At 39.7% G+C, this 15671-nt stretch overlaps 1 protein-coding gene across 1 annotated transcript in view; it reads right to left on the bottom strand.

The window, feature by feature from the left end:
• The window catches only part of LOC125112135 (beta-galactosidase-1-like protein 2), a 53292-nt gene that overhangs the window by 13178 nt on the left and 24443 nt on the right, over positions 1-15671 (bottom strand). Inside the window, exons 9-11 of the mRNA XM_047754374.1 lie at positions 12920-13012; positions 9897-9978; positions 8884-8948 (exon numbers count right to left, since the gene is read on the bottom strand). Coding sequence (XP_047610330.1) covers positions 8884-8948; positions 9897-9978; positions 12920-13012 — 240 coding nt within the window. The remainder of the gene's footprint in view (positions 1-8883; positions 8949-9896; positions 9979-12919; positions 13013-15671) is intronic.

Below are 15671 nucleotides of genomic sequence, written 5' to 3'. Positions count from 1 at the left end.
CACTGCCAACTTTGTCCACCACAAAGTTTGACTTATTACTTATCAAAAGTTGTGATTTGACTTATCTTTACATATATTCCTGCCTAGCACTCTTTATGTTTAACACGTTAAAAATATTCCCCTGAATTCCCAAAATAATGTTCTTGCTCTTTCAAGACTAATTAAACTGATGCTGTGTGTTTCAAGCTCCCACAGCTTCTTCCTCTCACCTTCACAGGACCCCCCCATGGCACAGAGCCTAACACTAGAGAGGATTTTTTGAGGTTTTCTGGCCCCTCCCCTCCCCCTTGGGGTGAGTAGGGGGGCTGACACCTCTAAACTGTGCCCCCTGAACCACCCTTTGCAACGTGAGATGTGGAGTCCATCACCATGCAAGGCAGTATAGTCCACTTTGGGAGAATTCAGAGGGTTAGAAATTATAACTGGTACATCAAGCCAAAGTAATGTTGTTATGCATTTTATCTGCTTGAAACTAATTCTGCTCTTTAGATCTGCAAAGAATTTCCCTCTCACGTGAAAATACCCCAAATTCTGAAGACGCCACCATATGAGTCCTCCTTAATGTGAGGCTCACTCCCCAGGTCCTTCTTTTACCCTTTTTTTGGGTAAGAACATTTGCATTCTACTCTTTTAACACATTTCAGTTAAACAAGTCAGTGTTATCCACCATGATCATCAGTTATACATTAGATCTTCTGACCTTATTGATCTTATATGTGAACATTTGTGCCCTTTCACCAACCTCTCCCCACTTCCCCAGACAAACCCCAGCCTCTGGCAACCACTTTTCTGCTCTTCTGTAGGAGTTTGTTCTTTTGTTTCTTTGTAGTCCCCATCTAAGTGACACCATATTTGTTCATTGTTTTCCACTGTCTAGGTTACCCCACTTGCATAAGGCTCTGTGTGTTGTAACAAATGACAGACCTCCTTCTTTTTCAAGCCTGAACGTATTCCATTTTATACATTCATCACATTTTCCTTATTGTCTGTCGACACACACTTGAGTTGTTTACATACCTGGGTTACTGTGAATAATACTGTTATTAACATGGGAGTATAGACATCTTTTCAGGATAAAAATTTGGATTTCTTTCTATATATCTAGAAATGGGATTGCTGGATCACATGGTAGTTCTATTTTTCATTACTTGAGGAACCTCCATACTATCTTCCATAGTGACTGCACCAGTTAACTCTCCCACCAAAGAGTGTTCCAGGGTTCCTTTTCCTCTACACCCTCTCCAGCATTTTAAATAACAGACATCCTAACAGGCGAGAAGTGGTATCTCACTGTAGTTTTGATTGATATTTCCCCATGATTAGGGGCATTGAGGACATTTTCATGTACCTGTTGGACATTTGTATGTCTTTTTTGGAGAAATGCCTATTCAGGGCCTTTTTCCACTTAAAAATTAGGTTATTTGGTTTTTTGCTATTGAGTTGCACACATTCCTTGTATATTTTGGATATGAACCCTTCATCAGATATGTGGTTTGCAAAAATGTTTTCCCACTCCATAGCCTGTCTTCCCTTCTTTTAGTGGTTTCCTTGCTGTGCAGAAGCTCTTTAGCTTTGTTTACTTTTGCTGCCTTTGCTTTGGGTGTCAAATCCAAGAAATTCACCAAGACCAGTGTCAAGAAGACTTACTCCTTGTTTTCTTCTAGGAGTTTTATGATTTCAAGTCTTACATTCAAGTCCTTAATCCACTTTGAGTTGATTTTTTGTGGTGGTGGAAGGTAAGAGATCCAGTTTCATTCTTTTGCATGTAGATCCATTTTTCCAACATCATTTTGTAGAGACTATCATTTCCCCATTGTATATTCTTGGCAGTTTTATTGAAAATTAATTGACCATAAATGCATAGATTTCTGAACGCTCTATTCTGTTCCATCAATCTGTTGTTTTTATCCCAATACCACCCTGTATTGATTTCTACAGCTTTGTAATAGTTTGAAATCAGAAAGCATGATGTTTTCAGCTTTGTTCCTTTTAAGATTGTTTTGGCTATTTGGGGTCTTTTTTGGTTCAATACAGATATTACAATTGTGTTTCTTCTATTTCTGTGGAAAATGCCTTTGGGATTATTATGGGAATTTCAGTGAATTTTTTTTTTGTCTTTTTAGTGCTGCACTCACTGCATATGGAGGTTCCCAGGCTAGGGGTCCAATTGGAGCTGTAGCCACCGGCCTATACCATGGCCACAGCAACATGAGATCCAAGCTGAGTCTGCAACCTACACCACAGCTCATTAAAACAACAGATCCTTAATAGACCAGATCCTTAACACAGCTCATGGCAACACCAGATCCTGAGTGAGGCCAGGGATGGAACCCATGTCCTCATGGATGCTAGTCAGGTTTGTTAACTGCTGAGCCACGAGAGGAACTCCTTCAGTGAATCTTTAAATGGGATTTTCTTAATTTCTCACCCTGATAGAAATACAAGTGACTTTTGTATATTCATTTTGTATCTTGTAACTTTACCAAATCATCTCCTAGTTCTAATAGTTTTGGGGGGTTTTCTATATATATATCATACTGTATGCAAGTAGTTTCATTTCTTTCCAATTTGGATGTCTTTTATTTCTTGTTCTAGCCTGATTTCTCTAGTTAGGACTTTTAGTACTATGTTGAAGAAAAGTGTCAAGAGTAAGCATTTTTGCCTTGTTCCTGATCTTAGAGGAATTGCTTTTGGTTTTTCACCACTGAATATGATGTTGGCTGTGGGTCTGTCCAAATGGCCTTTATTATGCTGAGGTATGTTCCCTCCATACCCAAATTGCTGAGCATTTTTATCATGAAAGAATGTTGTATTTTGTCAAATGCTTTTTCTACATTTATTGGGATGAGCATACAAATTATCCTTTATTTGTTAATGTGGTGGATCATATTTATTGATTTGATCATACCGAACCATTCTTGCATCCCTAGAATAGATCTCACTTGATCTTTGTGTGTGATTCTTTCAATGTACTATTAAATTTAGTTGGCTAATATTTTGTTGAGGATTTTGTATCTATGTTCATCAGGTATATTAGCTTTAATTTTTTTTTTCTTATAGGGTCCTTGGCTGGCTTTGATATCAGGGTGATGCTGGCTTTATAAAATGAGTTTGGAATTGTTCTCTCTGCTTCTATTTTTTGAAATAATTGGAGAAGAACTGGAATTAGTTCTTCCTTAAAGGGTTTATAGAATTCACTAGTGAAGCCATCTGGTCCTGGACTTTCCTTTTCTTAGGAAATCTTTGACTACTGATTCAATATTTTTACTAATAATTTGTTCAGATTTTCTTTTTCTTCATAATTGTCTTGGTAGGGTGTATGCTTCTAGGAATTTATCCAGTTAATTAGGTTATCTAATCTGTTGGCACATAACTGTTAATAATAGTTTCTTATGGTCCTTGGTATTTCTGTGACATCAGTTGTAACTACAATCTTCCATTTATAACTTTATTTATTAAGTCTTCTCTTTTTTTCTTGGTCTAGCTAAAGATTTTTCAATTTTGTTTATCTTAAAAAAACTAATTTGGAGGAGCTCCTGCCATGGTGCAGTGGGTTAAGAATTAATTAACTAGCATCCATTCTTTTTGGCTTGAAGTACTCACTTTAACATTTTTTTTCTAAGGCTAGTCTAATGGTGGTAACCCCTTCAGCTTTTGTTTGTCTGGAAAACTTTTTACCCTTCTTTAAATTCTGAATGAAAACTTTGCCAAGTTCTTTAATGGCATGATTTTTTTTTTCCATTTAGCACTTTGAATATATCATCCCACTACCTTCTGTTGAAAACCACTCAAGGTTTCTGCTTAAAACTCTGCCAATAGTCTTTTAGGACTTCTCTTGCAGCTTTTAAGGTTACCTCCTGTATTTAAATTATGACCCCTTAATTATCATGTGTCTTGCTGTGTGTGGGTATCTTTAGATTTATCTTTTCTGGAAATCTCTGGGCTTCCTGAATCTGGATGTTTATGTCTTTACACACCTTAAGGATTTTTCAGCCATTATTTTCTTGAATAATCTTTCTACCCTTCTCTATCTCTTCTGTGACCTCTACAATGCATATATTGATCTATTTTATGGTGTCCATAAGTCCCTTAAGCTATCTTCATTCTTTTTTCTTTTTCTTTTCAGATTGGATGAATTCCACTGTGCTGTCTTCAAGTTCACCAATCCTTTCTTCCACTTCATCTAGTTTGCTGTTGCACCCCTTTATTAAATTTTTCAGCTCAGTTATTGTATCCTTCAGCTCTGTGATTTCTATTTGGTACTTTTTAATATTTTCTATCTCTTTGTTGAAATTCTCACCTTGTGTGAGAATTGCATTGCTCTCCTAATCTCAGTAAGATCTTTATGACTGTTATTTTGAACTTTTTAGCAGGTAAATCATCTATCTCCATTTCATAAAGATCTGTTCTGAAGTTTTATCTTTGTCTTTTGTTTGGAACATGGTCTTCTGTTTCTTCATTTTTCTTGATTCTCTGTGTTGGTTTCTGCCCATTAGATAAAACAGCTTCTTCCAGTATTGACAGAATGGTCTCATATAGGATGAACCTTGTTGATCACCCAGCCAGAGCTTCTGGTTGTCTTTCAAACTGCTGCAATTGCTCAAGCTGTCTTCTTTATTTTTAGTGGTTCATAGTAGTTGAAGGTGTGCCAAGGCCTTTCAGTGTCCCAACGGGAAGAATCACAGTCACCCGGATGCAAGCTGGTTAGAAGCTGGACTCTCAGGTGCCAGCTGAGAAAGTATGTTAAGTCCCTTCCAGGGAAAAACTGGAAGATGGTCATATTTGCCCGCTTCCTTTGTGCTGGGCCCAGGTGTATGGCAATGATGGGGGTGGAGGTGCTTCTGCACTTATTGAAAACTGTTTGTTTGCTACAGTCCTGTGAGACTCATGAATGCAAGCCCACTGGCTGTTACAGCCAGGTGATCCAGGAGCTTGTTCTTTAGGTGGCTGTTACAAAAGCTAAGCCTAATATTTGTATACATGCTCCTTCCAGGGAAATACTGATGACTTGATTTTATTATTGAAGTGGGCTGAAAGGAGGATGTGTAAAAGGTAACACCCAGTTGCACAGCACTTGAGAAGGCTGTAGCCATCTCCCAGGTATCTGCTAAATTAGAACACTAGCCCTTGGGTAGCTGCTTTTAATGGGTGCAGATAAACTTCTTTCAGGGAAAGACTGGAAGATGGGTGATTTTGTGCTGAGTCCTAGGGGAGTAGCCAGAGCTAGTGTTCATGTAGCTGTTAAGAATTGCTTCATTACTATAGTCTGGTGGGTCTTGTGGGCACAAGCCTCGTTAGCTTTCAGAACTAGGTGTTTGAGAGTCCATTGTTCTGGGAGGAGTCTTAAAAGTTGGGGCACTATATGTGGGGTCCATACCCTTTACTCCTCGGGGAGAAGGTGGGAGTTGGGGATTGCCTCTGATTGTATGGCACTGTGTCAGGAATGGGCTTTTGGCAAGAGTGTGTATCACCTTTTCCTAACCATTTTGATGTGAATATTTTCTCATCCTTCCAATGTGTATAAGTTTCTCAGCTAGTCTCTGGATTTCTTTCAGAGGGAACTGCCATGTGTGGCTCTACATTTGGTGCATCTGTGGGAGCAGGGGAACTCAGGAGTCTCCCATGTTTCCATCTCAGTCAACCACAGACTAAACTCCCAATTCCTTTAGTGTATCTTTAGAAAACCCCTAAACCATATTTACTGGAAGTATTCCACTTTTTAAAAGTATCTCCAAAGCTTCAATGGCCTTGTTTAAAAAAACAAAAATATAAATACTCCTAATGTGTTTCTACCAGTATGGATAAATGTGATAATGCTACTTCCACTAATAAAACCCAAGTTTTCAGAGCTTTTGGCAGTAGATGTCAAAACTTTGATTTAAGTGGAGGCTGCCATCAACTAACTTCCTAAATCTCTTTCACATAAACTTCTCTAGATGGATCTCTTCCCTTCTGGATTTTGGCATCTCAGCTTTGTTTCATTGTTTTGTTTTTATTTTTTAATTTTTTTTCAGTCTTTTTATCTTTTCAGGGCTGCACCCATGGCATATGGAGGTTCCCAGGCTAGGGGTCGAATCAGAGCTATAGCTGCTGGCCTATGCCACAACCACAGCAACGCGGGATCCAAGCCACATCTGCAACCTACACCACAGCTCATGGCAACGTGGGATCCTTAACCCACTGAGCGAGGCCAGGGATCGAACCCACAACCTCATGGTTCCTAGTCAGATTCGTTTCTGCTTCACCACGACGGGAACTCCCTCATTGTTTGTTTTGTTTGTTTGTTTGTTTTAATGCAGGGACTTTACAACTACTCAATACTGATTTTGGCCTCCTGAGAGAGAGCAGATCCCATCATTTGGTGGATGAGTATTCCTTTCTAGCACTGTCTCATCTGGACCCTTGATAACACAACTTCCATATATTCTCTCAGGAGAGGATCAGTCAGAACAAAGCCTGCAATAAGCCTCCACGTGCAGTGAACAAACTGAGATGTAGCCTCCACTCAGACAAGGAAGATGTCTATTTGATCACTAGTGCACCCAGAGCCTAGTGCAGACCTGGCACAAGGTAAGCACTCAAAATAATGTGCTCATTCTTGTCTAAATTTGAAACATCTAACTGCTTATCTAGTTCAAGCTTTAGTTCCCCTTAACTTCACAGGCTCTAACTGTGTCCAGTTCAGACATGACGCTCTTGGATAGAAAGCACAAAACAAACCAGGGGCTCAAAATCTCTGCTCTTTCTCTATATTCAGTGACTACTAGAACATCTGTCCTAAGAATTGTGTTTCTCTCATATTTTTTCCTCATACAAGAAAGGCACTGGAAACAAATTACAATGGACTTTCTAAAGCTGTAGGCTCTCAGAGTTCCTGTCATGGCACAGTGGTTAACGAATCCGACTAGGAACCATGAGGTTGTGGGTTCGATCCCTTGCCTTGCTCAGTGGGTTAAGGATCTGGCATTGCCATGAGCTGTGGTGTAGGTTGCAGACTTGACTCTGATCCCGCATTGCTGTGGCTCTGGTGTAGGCCTGCGGCTATAGCTCTGATTAGACCCCTAGCCCGGGAACCTCCATATGCCATGGGAGTGGCCCTAGAAAAGTCAAAAAGACAATAAATAAATAAATAAAGCTGTAGGCTCTCATTTTCACTATTTGATTCCTGTGAATGGTCCTGTATTGTATCAAACCCTTCTCTCACCAGAGGAGTTTAGACAGGATATGGTATAAAATAGTGAACAAAGCACAGGACTTGGAGGCAGAAGGATTGAGTTTAAGCCTGGGTTGTTCTATTTCATGACTGTCCATATGTATGTTTCCTCATATACAAAATGAGAATAAGATTAATAGTTTCTTACATGGTAAGTTAAGAAATAAACATGAAAATGAGGAGCTTAAGTACACCTAAAAAGCTGTATATATAAATATTATCATATATTTTCTCAGCTTTTGTTGCTATCTCATACTCCATATTTTCCTCTGTTTATTGTCTGCCTCTTACCACTAAATAAGTTCCAAAAGTGGTCATTTTGTAGGTTTCATCCCCTTGCTTTATCTACAGTATCTTAGTGAGTACCTAACTGGCACATAGTAGGTGTTGCAAAACATTTACAACTGTTTTAATTAATAAATGACCTCATTTTTAGGACTTTACTAATTATAGGAGTATATCATGTTTAATTCCTGAATGCACTAGTTTTATTGCCCCTCATTCTTCCTCTACCATAACTACCACCATCATCACCACCCCTGCCACCATCACCACCACCATCATCATCATGTTTACATCTGTCTGAATGTTTGCTCTGCCCCAGGAATTATATTTCCATTTCATAGTCTCTTGAAATGCACCCAATCCCTGTCCATCGCCACTATTTGCATTGTTTCTTGGTGTTGGTCCCTTGTTAAGTGGCTGGATACCCAGCCCTTTGTACTTTGTTCTAAATCTTAGTGCTGTCTCAGACTGCAGGAAGACAGGATGAGGGATATAATTTTTTTTTAAGAATTCCAGGCATTGCCTTATGCTGACAGAAATTCAAAGATTCTTCTTTTGCCCCTAGTACCACATAGCTCAATCCTATGCAAAAGAAATATGCAACCACTGGTCTCTTCTGGTGATAGAAATCTATGCTATCCTCTGATCTCCGGTTGTCCATTAATGCTTTTTCTGCAATTAAATTTTCCTACTTTGTGTTGTTTATTTACTTTTATTTTCTTTCTTATTGGACTATAGGTAAAGGTGAATGAGACCATGAATGAAGGGTTAACAAAAATCTTTCTCCTTTTGCAAACTGACTTTAGGTCCATTTAGGTTTAGAAAACTTGATAAAGGAAGAATGTTACCCATGTTATCAGGCAGATTGCTACAGTAAAAATGTCCTCTGGTTAGCAAATTGCGCATGGAGTGGAGAACTGTAATTGATGATGTATAAGCTCCTAGTGGATGTCACAGCTTCCTGTGTGCAGTGTATCTTGAAACCGAGTCCCTTTAGCAGACCTGGAAGCTAAGGGTATGGCGCTATGACAAGGGACACTGATTGGTTCTTACTCTGAGCTCGAGGCTCCGTGTGCATGCCCTCATCTCCTGAAACCTGAGTTGTCACTTATGGGAGGGGCATAGCCCACCAAAATGCTGTGAGGACTCCCCCTGATGTGGCTCCTCTCCTATACACCCTATACTAAGGGGTGTGGGCCAGGCACTGTGGGCCCGTGAATTTGATTTAATTGTACCTAAAACCACATACAGCAGACACTTAGGGGGCATAACAGATCCAAGACTTAACTGAGCAAATCACAGCCAATAATTTCACCAACACAAGAACTAAGAAGTTCTAGAATGAGCAAGAATTAAAACTTCTCCCACCTCTGAAACATCCTTACCTGAATTGAGGAGAGCTTTTCATACGTTTCCTTCTTTATTTTCTTCATGTGGACGGAGGCAAATACTGTGAAGTGAAAGGAGGAACTCTGCACAGGCCTGCCACCAGCACTGTGGGGCGGGGGTGGGGGGGGCGAGCCCCTCCCCACGTGCCCCTCACTGGTACTTCACAAAAACACTCTGTGGTTGACAGTTAATGAGGATATGAGCCATTTGTATGCACAAGTGCTCAACACAAAGCCCTTTCAAATACCCCCTCTGTTTAGCATTTACAGCAAGTGACCCCGAGAATAAGAAGGGCAGTTAAAATAAACTACATTGTGCTGATGAATAAATAGAAGACAAATGAAGAAGTTGAGCCCAGAGAGATAAAGAGCCTAAGACCTAGCACTTGACTGTAGGCCTCCTGACACCTAACTCAGGACACTCTTCTGTCTCTCCCTCCACAAGATGAAAGGGCACCAAGGCTGGGGAAAGACCAGCAGAAGAGATACCAGACAGAACTGCCTGGGCTAAAGAATCGCCCAAAGCACTGTTTTCTGGCTCTACTATGTGACTTTCAATTTTCCTGTGTACCAACACCCACTTCCTCCTTACAATTCTATTCTGTGTTTCTTCATTGCTTTTTCTCACTAGATTATTGATCCTTTGAGCTCCTGGGGCTGGTCCAGGGCAGGACCATTTCTTGGATCCTGAACCCACTTCCTGTTGTTCAGGTCTGGCCATTTGGCAATGACAGAGATGCTCTTGACTCTATCCCAGCCAGGCCCCCTTGTGGCCAGTTAGGACTGAGGAGGGTGGCGTAGGCATTCTGCATTATTGATGCTCTGGAGATAGTGGCTGGTGGGGCAGCAAGGAAGGGACTGGCTCCTTAGGTCAGCTTTACTGGAAGCCCCCACCACTTTCACCTACTGGACTCCACCCATAGGAAATGGGGAAGACAAAGCATTCGAGGGACTCCTGTTCTGCTTCAGACTTAACTAGAAGAGAACACAGGGCAAATCCAAAGTTGTACCATTTTTTATGTGTCCTTCCATCACTTCCTGTCCAGTATCAGCAGTCATGAGCAGCGACTTGACCCCTCTTTTCAACAGGGCCTGTGGAGATATTCAGAAAGGTAAATGTCCCCTAGGGTTGCTTCTCCCTAGAAAAAGTGATGGCAACGAAAGACTGGAATGATGTTGAGGAATGGAAAAGAAGGTCTAATTCCTCATCAACTACAGCAGTCAACTGTGGTCTGAAAAGATTAAATGGAAAATTCCAGAAATAAACAATTCATAAGCTTTAAATTGTGCACCATTCTGAGTACTGTGATGTAATCATGTGTTATCTCACTTCCTTCTGCCCAAGATCTCCAACTATCAACATAGTGTTTTTGATATCAAGCCATAAACCTCATTGTGGCTTGATGATCCAGAGTGACCCAAAGCAGATGCTCCTCCAGAAGTATCTTCAGAGGGTCAGTAGCAGCCTAACACTATGTCACACACTCACCTCACTCATCTCATCACATAGGCATTTTGTCACCTTATATCATCACAAGAACAGTGAGTAAATGTTCACATAACTTATTACAGTATATTGCTATAATTTGCTCTATTTTATTATTAATTATTGTTAATTTCTTACTGTACCTGATTTATAAATTAAATTTTATCCTAGGTATGAATCATAGCATAGTGGTTCAACACTATCTGAAGTTTCAGGCATCCACTGGGGGTCTTGAAATATACCATCCATTGGTTAAGGGAGGATTATTGTAACTTTTCATGCAAACTAGAACACCTGAGAATGAAAGAAGATGGTAACCAGGATTCATGAATCACTTCTCGTGGGAATTAAAACAGGTTCCATTTCCAGAGATGGTGAACTAACCTTCCTTCTAATATGTTATAGCTAGGCAAGTTGGACCAAAAAAAAATGTAACTCTTAGTTGAAGATACTAGATATATATCCATGCAGGACCTGAAGATCTAAGTTCCCAGAGAAGCAGGAAGCCTAAGAGGTGAATCTAGCATTTTGCACTGCTTTCCCCTTGAGACATTGCTGATACATAAAGTATCAGCTTAAAGGCTAAGAAGCTGAGCATATTTCCTGGAAACTTTATGAGACTTAGGGAAAGAATCTATAGCCTGGGGATCGTCAAGGTGGAAGGGCCATGACAAGTCCTAGCCTTTTAGCTGGGAACCAAAGGGTCTTCTCCTATGAGTAGGATGAACAAGAATTAGGTTCACTCTCATAAGGATAGACGCTTAGTTCTGAATCATTGCAATCACTTCCTAGAAGCAAAAATAAACCCATCTGAAAGACTATCAAGAGTTTCAAATGATATCAATAGTTTTTTCATAAATAAATGTCTAACATTGGATTGAAAAATTATTAGGCATACCAGATGATAAGACTTTACTGAAACCATGAGAAAAAAGGCAATAGAAACAGATACATAGGTGATCAAATATTATGTCTATTAGGCCATATCAGAAATAACTGCAATTAATATATGGAAGACATTAAAGAAAATGGAAAATTTTGGCAAAGAAATAAAAAACTATGAAAAAGAATCAAATGAAAATTCTAAAACTAAAATTACACTGTCTGAAATAAAGAACTTGAGAAGACAGAACTTAGAGCTGAGGAGAAAAATCAATGAACTAGAAGATTGCTTAGAAGAAACTATCCAGAAAAGAACAAAATAGATATGCAAAATATGATGAAAACATCAAATATTTGTTTAGTTGAAGCCCAAAGGATAGTGGAGAGAAAATGGAGCAGATAACTGCTGAGAATTTTTCAAACCTGATTTAAATATTTCAAGGTACGAGTTGAAGAGTGCAAGAAAAGATGTAAGCAAGGTAAATAGAAAGAAAACTACACCATGGTGAATTTTGGTAAAATTCTTGAAAACCAAAGGAAAAAAATCTTAAAAGTCAGAAAAGACACTTTACCTTTAAAGGAATAATAATTTTATCAATACCTGTCTTCTTAATAGAATGTATGTATGCTAGAGAATCCCTGAAATAGTTGCCAACCTGGAATTCCACATACAGCAGAAATATTTTCAAAAGCATGATAAACTAGACACATTTTCAGATGAACAAAAGGGGAAAGAATTTGTTAGCAGCATACCTGTGACAAAGAAAATACAAAAAGGGGTTCTTCAGGAAGAGGAAAATGGTAAGACAGATAAAGCTCAGAGACGCAGAGAGGTGGAAAAAAGCAACAAAAATTAATTATGTGAGTAAATATAAGTGACTCCATATGATAATATAGTAATAATATCTTGAGTGTCTAAGATATATACATATAGCATTAAAGGAAATGACAATAGCACCTAAGACGGAAGAAGGAAAATGCAACTGAAGTGTTCTCAGGTGTTTTCTTTGCCCTGGAATTGGGAAAGATATTAACTTAGTTGTTAATGATTCGAGGATGAATATTGTAGTACCCATGGCCAATTCTAAAAGGAAAATAGAAAGTGTTTTACAAATCAGTAGAGGAGAAAGTAGAATAATAAAAATAGTCAATCCAAAATACAAAAGAAGAGAAAGAGGACCATAGAACAGGTAGGAGAACTAAAACAAAATAAGATAGTAGATCTGAATGCAAACATCAGAAATTACATTAAATGTAAACAAACCAAATACTTCATTTAAAAGACAAGGATTTTCATAACTAATAAAAACAAGTTCTAATTATATATTGCTTATAAGATATGTACCAAAAATATATGGATACAGAATAATTGAAAGCAGAAGGATAGAAAAACATGTATTATACAAACACCAACCAAAAGAGAGCTGTGACATACACAGAAGGAAAAAATATTTTAACATCACTCTTTGCCTTACATCAGAATCATGTAGGTCGTTTCCAGTCCCCTCTCTAGGGCATAAATGCATGGAAAAATCAAGTTGGACCTCATTCATCTTCATATCCCACAAAATCATGTAAACTAAGCTATTCAGGATGTTTGCTGTAGAACTAACAAAGTGAGAAAAGAAGTATGTACATATGGAGAAAAAGTAAAGGTGCACTTACGTTTTTAATATATGCCATGTATTTTTTATCCTTGTAATATGAACCATATTCATTCTCCACCTGCACAGCAATAATAGGGCCATCTTCTTGGAACTGAGGGTCAAGGAGATGAGAGTTTGAGAGTGAGGTGGTGGGTGGGGAAAGCCTGGATTTTCTCCATTTGTTATTGTTCACACATACTTAAAGTGCCATAAAAAAACCCAACACATTCCTAAACTCAACTCCAAGTGCACTATAGCTCTGGAAATTTATCTCCCTCTGCAGTCAGCAACCACCTCTAGGAAGCCAAATGCATTTGGCATCCTGCCTTTCTCAGTGCTCCCTAGTAAGTTAACACCCACCACTCCCCCCAAATCAGCACACTGAGTGGAGACTTCAAATCTCCACATGCATCCTTTGTCCTTCTGCTAAATGAGTTAAATGAGTAAGGCATCCCTCACCCTATCCAGGTCCTGTCTCAACTTCTATGTGCCCCTCTCACCTCCTTCCCACTTCTCAGGGACTTGACTATTTGTGGCACCCCTCCATCTTCTGTATCTTCATCTCCTCCTTTACTAAACCCTTCCCATCACTATTTATTTATTTATTTATTTATTTATTTATTTATTTATTTATTTAGCTTTCTTAGGACCACACCTGCAGCATATGGAAGTTCCCAGGTAGGGGTCAAATCTGAGCTGCAGCTGCTGGCCTGCACCAAAGTCACAGCAATGTGGGATCTGAGCCACATCTTCAACCTACACCACAGCTCATGGCAACACTGGATCCTTAACCCACTGAGCAAGGCCAAGGATGGAACCCGCATTCTCATGGATACCAGTCGAGTTCTTAACCCACTGAGCCACAATGGGAACTCCTCCCATCACCGTTTAAATTGACTCCAGTTACTGCCCGCTTCACCTTCACAGACAAACTGTGAAATACTTCTGCACTCACTCTCAACTTCTTGTCCTCTCATGGACTCCTCTACTCATTCTAGTCTCACTTTTATTCTTCCCATTCTATCTAAATTAACACTGACCTTCTCTTTGATAAATTTAATCAAAACATTTAATGCTATTTTAACTTCTCCCCAGCAACAGTTAACATTCTTGGCTGTCTTCTCTGTAGGGAAGACTCTCTTCTGGAATATTCCCTCCTAGGTTCTGGCCTCTCTGGTCACTGCTCCTCATCTCTGTGAGTGCCTCCTGCCCCACCCACCTCCTCGGTGTTGATGTTCCTTGTGTTCTCTATCAGTTCTGCTCTCTCAGTTATGCCCTCTTGCAAAGTATCTTCTCACTTCCCACCCCATCCCCATCTGTTTCCTTTCTGCCAATGTTAACATGTTCAGTCACTCCCATCTTTACAGCTCTTGTTAGCCCGGCTATTGCATTTCCTGTCCATACCTTGCACTCTCCACATCCTAGGCAAGAGTCATTGCACCCACGACAGCACTTCCCAACCTGCTCTTGGAGACACACCAGCCACCACCAGGTATCCCTCCCAGCATGAAGAACTAAGAAAAAGAGTATTGACCTCTAAAAATTAAACTGCATGCCAACAATGAAAGTAAGAATCTGGGTGACACCCAACACTATGTATATGTGTGACTGAAGTATTTGTACATCAAAACTTGTGCTTATCAATGAGGTCCTGCTGTACAGCACAGGTAAACATATCCAGTCTCTTAGAATAGACCATGATGGAAGATAATATAAGAAAGGGAAAGTATGACTGGGTCACTTTGCTGTACAGCAGAAATTGGCACAACATTGTAAATCAACTATATTTAGTAAGAAAATTTAACAGTTTTAAAAATAAAATAAAATAAAAAATTTAAAGGCAACCCCCCCACACACAAAAAAATGACAACAACAGCAACAAACTTGTGTTCATCATGACCTAGGAGAAACGAGGAAGAAAGGGTTGAAATGGGAAAATATTTAGCAAGCAAAGCATAACTGTACTGCACTCTGACAGGAGAGAAAAGAGGTCATGAAGCCTAAAAGAGTGTTTCAAGCCTTTAAATTTCAACTTCTGTTGACAAACATTGAAAAAAATTTTCAAAATCTACTTCTTTCCTTCCCCTTCTCATCCATCCAGTGAGGAATCTGGCAGATTAGAGAATAGAAAAGGAAAGAAGAAAAATCCAGAAGTTAACAGTATCTGAGATTATTCCCGGCAAGAGACCCTGAACTTGACAAATTCATCTGAAAGTTCTAAAAGAAGGGGACTCAGGCTACTAGAAAATGCTTTCAAGACCCCGACTCCCTCAGGCCTTGGTTTTGTGCTCACCAAGCAACCTTCTGATACTCATTTGGTTTTGCAGCAGTTCCAAGACTGAGCAGATCCTGCTCTGAGGTGAGTGAGCACACCTCTGCGGTCCAGTTCACTCTAGATCTTTCTGCGATGATGAAAATATTCTGTGTTCTCACTGTCCAGTATGGTAGCACTTGGCTACAGAGCACTTGAAATGTGTCTGGTGTGAAGGAGGAACTAAGTTTTTTATTTTATTTAGTTTTAATTAATTGCAATTTTTTTTGTCTTTTTGTCTTTTTAGGGCCACACCCCATGGCACATGGAGGTTCCCAGGCTAGGGGTCCAATCGGAGCTACAGCTGCTGGCCTACACCACAGCCACAGCAACGCCAAATCCGAGCTGCATCTGCAACCCACACCACAGCTCACGGCAATGCCAGGTCCCCAACCCTCTAATTGAGGCCAGGGATCGAACCCGAATCCTCATGGATACTAGTTGGGTTCTCTAACTGCTG

This window comes from Phacochoerus africanus, chromosome 11 (assembly GCF_016906955.1).
Source record: "Phacochoerus africanus isolate WHEZ1 chromosome 11, ROS_Pafr_v1, whole genome shotgun sequence".
Lineage (NCBI taxonomy): Eukaryota > Metazoa > Chordata > Mammalia > Artiodactyla > Suidae > Phacochoerus > Phacochoerus africanus.
The sequence above is the reverse complement of the archived record's forward strand: the minus strand, read 5'-3'. Positions and strand labels throughout refer to the sequence as shown.